The sequence below is a fragment of the Lepisosteus oculatus genome, chromosome 3, assembly GCF_040954835.1.
Source record: "Lepisosteus oculatus isolate fLepOcu1 chromosome 3, fLepOcu1.hap2, whole genome shotgun sequence".
In the NCBI taxonomy this organism is placed as follows: Eukaryota; Metazoa; Chordata; class Actinopteri; order Semionotiformes; family Lepisosteidae; genus Lepisosteus; species Lepisosteus oculatus.
In genome coordinates, this window is record NC_090698.1 from 38654628 (window position 1) to 38660627 (window position 6000).

Sequence of the window (6000 nt, forward strand, 5' to 3'; positions counted from 1 at the left end):
AAAGGAACAAAGCAAATGAGAGATAACATTAAGCTATTAAGGGTAATTAACCTTTTTACTTTCTAAATGAGAATTGTTTTATGTTTCTGTTTTTAACGGCAAGATAGAAAAAATAAGATAAATTCACATTAATTTACATCCACTCTTATAATGTAGGCAAAAGTAAGGGTTCTGCAAAACATATCTACCACAGGTATCCAATATTCCATTATTCCATGACAGCATTTGTGCTTCAAAAAACAGAATACCCTTTTGCTATAAATAAGATAGGTTTTTGCAAAATACTCTCCAAATAACCATGCAATGGATTAAATCCCTACTTTAAAAGAACTTTGAAAGTGTGAATAGAGGTTGGCACAATTAACAACTCCTACAGATTCTACCACCATATGAGAAGTCTGAATACCGCATTACCCATTCTGTGGAAGTTCCTGGCATAGGCAAGAGACTCTTTGTGTCTAGGCAGTCTGTCACTCACCGAGATAAGCTGCTGTGGTCTGTGATAGCAATGCAGTTCCACATGAGAATTATAGACAGAGATTATAATAGATTAGAAAACTTGTTTTCATTTAAGAGTCTGATTCTTTTTAAGGGGGAAAAAATATTATACTGTCTGGGATGTTCATTCGGAAAATTAATTTCAGTTTTTAGTACTCTGACTTTTATTTGGGAAGTTTTGAAAGAACAGAATATCTACAATAGGGAGTGGAAAATATAAGAACCAAAACAACCCTGATTCAAAGCAATAAATACAGTGTCTAATGTATTGTTATGGAATGTATACTGTATATAAATACTGTATAATAGAACAACATTTTTTTTCCAAATAAATCATACATTGCAGAAATAAAATGTTTGAATAGAATGAAATAAATGTTTTTTTTTAATCCAATCAACTATGTTGCAATGCCAATAAAAGCATTTTGCTAAAGCCCAAACATATGTACTTGGGAGTGGAGTGTATACACTGAACCTAACTTGGCCTATACCTCTTTTTAGAAAGAAAAAAGATTCCTTGTAGATTTACTACATTTAATAAATTCTGCATAGAACCACAGTACTCTTTTTTGTATTAGCTCATTGTAAGTTTTACTGATTAAAGTGTTTATTTTTTTAAAGCCTTACTGAAAAAAATGCTTTGAATATTATATGTTGCACATGCAAAACAACTAAATCAAAAGTACAGATTTTAGAAACCTTTTTTACTGGCCAGAAATAATGAAAATATAAATACAGTATGTAGCTTAGCGATATAGAAAAAAAGTCACGCAGCACACGGTTGTCGAGTGATAGCTGTTGATTCTGCAGAATCCAGCCAATAAACACTGGTAGCTAGTAAAATCATGTCCGCCCCCCAACATTAAAAGTAAGCACCCAGTTTTTTCTGTGGGTGTCCCTGGACGACTTACAATCTTTGTGTATTTGGTCCAAGACTAAATTCTTCGATATTCAAGGAGTCATCGACTTTAGTTTTCAGTGATTTAAATTAATAAGTGCTGTTTTCTTCACAATTCAGACATTAAATATTATGTCATTCCCAACACTTAAATAATAGAAATACTGGTTCGCTTATGTTCGCATATGACATAGATTTGGTTAACAAATGAAGCCCTCGCCGAAATATCTCTTTTTAATTACAGGGAACAGTCAAACCTCTAATTGTAATTTACAGCACTGACACAGTAAGCAAAAGAGCATTATTCTCCGAATGCAGAGAATCACACAAATGCAGATGCAGTCAGAGAAAGCACGGTAACATTTGCATTAGTACTGATGGCTTTCTACACACTTCATCTGACACACAGACCTACACCTAAAAGACAATGCAAAATCAAACAGCTTAACCTACAGTACATCTTAAACTGCATTTTGGCACGAGCGAAAAGGCCCAGGTGAAACAAAATATGGTTTCTAGTTACACGTACAAAAACAGTTAACGCTCATGCAACTTTCTTATAGTTATATTATTTAACACATATTTTACTTATCACACTAAATGCATATAAAACATCTTTACCTGGTTGAGTTCAATAACGATTTTGTTATTACGTTCAGTAAAGACACCCGTTTCAAAGCCAGGAGTGACATTGAAGACGCCATAACTTCAACGCACAGCCAAACCTACGGCGCCTGAAGAGGCCCAAACTTGTCCTCCAGCAATACAGAAGAAAACGGTGACAAATCGCGAACCGCAAAAACTGCAGAGCTTTATTTAGATACAACGAAAGTAAGCAATTATAATATTTTCGTTTTTAAGAATTGACCCTAAAATTTTAAATTTTAGATTCAATAATAATATTCATTATCTTTACTTTATATATCGCCATTCATTACAATAAATCAATAAAGACAAATATGCACAAAACATATTAAATTAGAGATAATTGATATAGTATAGAATGAGTTTTGAAAACGGTTTTTAAAATGCTGACTGTCTTGGAAGATCTAATACAGACTGGGAGATCATTCTACACCCCTGGAGAAAACAAACAGAAAACAAAGTGTTCCAGTATTATAGCGTTGTTGTTAGAAGTGAAAGAAAACCAGAGTCCGAAAATGACATACAACATGCAGGTGTAAAAGGACTTAACAGATTACTGATGTAGTCAGAACCCAGACTGTTTAAGGCCTTAAATATGACAGGAGCATTGTGAATTTTATTCTGAAATGCATAGGGAGCCAGTGTAAGGAAGCTAAAACAGGTGTTATATACCCACACCATTTAGTCTAAGTTAAAAGAAACTGAGCTCTCAACATGTTGCAACTTGTTACAAATGTGTTACAAATTACAAATAACAGATGTTATTCATTATAATAATTATGTCTGGGGAAGATAAAAGCAGGCATGAGCTTTTCTGCATCAGATTGAGAGAGATGTGTACAAATATAAATGTTCTGTACAGATATAAATGTACAAATATAAATCAATTAAAATGAGACATCTACACATAATTCCAAATCTGAGCTACAAATGCAAGTCTCAGTTCCCAGCATTTCTCACCCGAGTACATGGACTCATTGCTGGGCCATCAACAGTCAAACTAAGGATGATACATTTCCAAATTGATAAGATAAACCAAGCTACATAACTTAGGTCTTATCAGAGTTTGGATTTAAAATGTGACAGTGCTTATGTACAAACATAAATTTAGGTTTCATCAGCATTAACATGAAATCTGATGTTGTACCTACAAAGCAGGTGACCCCGATAGCACATGCTGTAGATGCAGTGCTAAAACTGGATCACTGGGCATCTTTGCAAATGGCATTTAATATGGACAATTGCAGGTTATTGCATTCAGTAAACGGAAATGTAAAATATAAATACAAAAAGGGAAATGCTGAACTAGAAGAGAAAGGTATTTATGAACTTATGAAAAAGGTATTTATGTTAACATATCATTTGCATTTTCTAGAAAATATAGAGAAACAAATAGAATCCTAAGATATAAAATTAAAAATTTAGATTTTTTTATTTTTATTCTACATTTAGTCTATTATATTCTTTAAATAAAAGCATGATATGGAAAACTGTATAAGACATCCTCCTAAGGGCACAAACTGTGTACAATTTAGGTCTGCACATTACTGGAATCAGTACAGAGAGAAGAATAAAATACACTTCAGAGCCAAAGGGAATGTCCTATAGTGATAGGCTGAAGGAACTAAACCCTTTTAGTTTTGAACAGAGAAGACTATGAGGGGACCTGACAGAAAACCTTTAAAGGCATTGACAAAGTCAACCCAATGAACTTCTTTAGAACTGAAAGTGAAAGGCGAACCAGATGTCACAAGTGGAAACTACACAGAAGTGCATTTAAATCTGTGAACAGGAAGCATTTCTTTACACACAGGATTATGGGAATCTTGCTAGGGCACATAGGAACTTAGCTACAATTTTCACTTGGGATTTCCACTCATGACCCTCTAGTAAGGAAGGAAGAGTTGTAACCACTTCTCCCCACTGCTGCTAACAGTTATACTTGGTACAATAAAGATACTGTATCAAGAGATGTTGTTCATGGCACATTAACAAAATGCTTTCATCTGTGTTTCTATAAGGAGTAATGCCCACTGACTAGAAATGTGTTAATGGAGTGCCCATCTATAAAAAAGCTGACAAAATGGAACCAAGTAAAGTCACTAAATCTAAATTGCATTACATGTAAGGTTATTGAATCATTAATTAGAACTGAACTAAGCATAGAACTGAACTAGAGGATCATCTGTATGAATAAGATTCTAAGGGATAGTCAATCTGGATTTAGAAAAGGTAGGTCTTGCCTAATGTGTTAAAAATTCTTTGTTAAATTTCCTCATAAAAAATAATTCTTAAATGCAATCTGTAGACTTTGGATTGAGAACTGGCTAATGAACAGAAAATAGAGTACAGTGGGGCAATGTAATTAGTGGAATAGCACAGGGATCTGATTCTGGTATAGTTATTAAAATAGTCAATTTGCAGATTAATCCAAAATAGAAGGATCCGGAAACAATGAAGAAGTTGCAAATGAAAGATTTAGATATACTTCAAGAAATTTGTGAACAAACGTACTGTAAGAAGCTTGAAGGTGTTTATGTTGGTAGAGTATTTACATCTTCTACAATAAATGAAGAAGCAATAAAAACTAAACAGAACACTTGGTTATAAAGAATGTTAATCATGGTATGTTATGTTAAAATTGGGCAATGTACGTGGAGGATCTCATTTAGAAAATTGTGTGCAGTTTTGATCTCCACAACACAAAAAAAGATATTGCTGCTTCAGAAGTAGTTCAGGGAAGTGTAATCAGAGACATTTCAGTCCTAAACTGAAAGACTAAAACAAAGTCCAGGGCTTGTGTATATGCACATTTTCTGGGTCTCTTTAAAGCAGACCTAAAGAACTAGGAGAAGCTGTTAAACTGATGCAATTACGTTAATATTGAGCTGATTCAGGTTGTTAAGATATGTAGACTCCTTTGCCTTTCAGGTGCAGTAATTGGCTGGATGAGATTCTCTAATCAATTAACTATTCGTAAGCAAATGAACGGAGTGGGCCAATTGGCCTTTTTTCTCATTTATACCTTTGCTTATGTTCTCTCTGGTTCATTGCAATGTCTATACCTAAGCAGCCCTGTTAGCCACGATTTATTTTTAGTGTTTTGAATACACATTGAAAGACAAACAAAAATGTGATATTACAGTAGCTAAACGTAAAGTATGAAAATCATAAGATGTTATGTTTAAATTATATAGTGTATTTGCAAAACCTCATATTGAATACTGTGTACAATTATGGTACCACGTTACAAAAATATATTGCTGCTTTGAAATGCCTACATTTCACTTACATAAACTTATGGACTGCATCATTACTGAACTTATTTCATAATTTGTACATTAACTTCAATTTACTTTAAGAAAAGAACCGTGCTTGTTTTGAATCCATTCAAATCTTCTCCATTTCTTGTGAACAATATGGTATGTCACTTTCACTAAGCCATAAAAATATTAAAATTTAAAAAATACTATAAAATTAACTTTTCTTCATTATGTTGGCATCAGACAAAGCAAAAACAAGACTTATTTAGCATTCAAATTTATCAGGGAAATATTATTGATATAGTTTGTTACTTATCTAGTCTTGATTGACTTAGGGTACCATTTTATTGTATACCATGTGGTATAATTAAATCACAGTTTGATACTTCATCTGCCAGTATGGGATTCTATCTGTAAACTAAGAGTCATAAACTTGTCATGTCATTGATGCTCTCTGATTGCCATATTTGCACATTTGCCATAAGTGGAACAAAATATTATCTTTAAACATTAAGGATTTTCAGATGAAATCCTGGAGCTGAAACAAGTTCAAGGGGTCTCTAACTGTAGTACTCAGGACCCATTAAAAGGCCAATAGAAAGACATCTGAAAATGCATCTAAACTTAATTAAGCAACTGATTGATCCAATTAAGTCATACAGAACTGATCTGGAACAAACACCATAGCCCTCTGGG

General features: G+C 33.4%; 1 protein-coding gene across 2 annotated transcripts in view; it reads right to left on the reverse strand.

Moving 5' to 3' along the window:
- ndufs4 (NADH:ubiquinone oxidoreductase subunit S4) overlaps positions 1-2147 on the reverse strand; it is a 45769-nt gene extending 43622 nt beyond the window's left edge. The window contains exon 1 of one of the 2 annotated variants that reach the window (XM_015365633.2): positions 2018-2147. In XM_015365633.2, the coding sequence (XP_015221119.1) occupies positions 2018-2100 (83 nt within the window). In that variant the 5' untranslated portion in view covers positions 2101-2147. The remainder of the gene's footprint in view (positions 1-2017) is intronic. The other variant, XM_006626742.3, reaches the window with a different exon arrangement.
- Positions 2148-6000: the final 3853 nt, after the last annotated feature.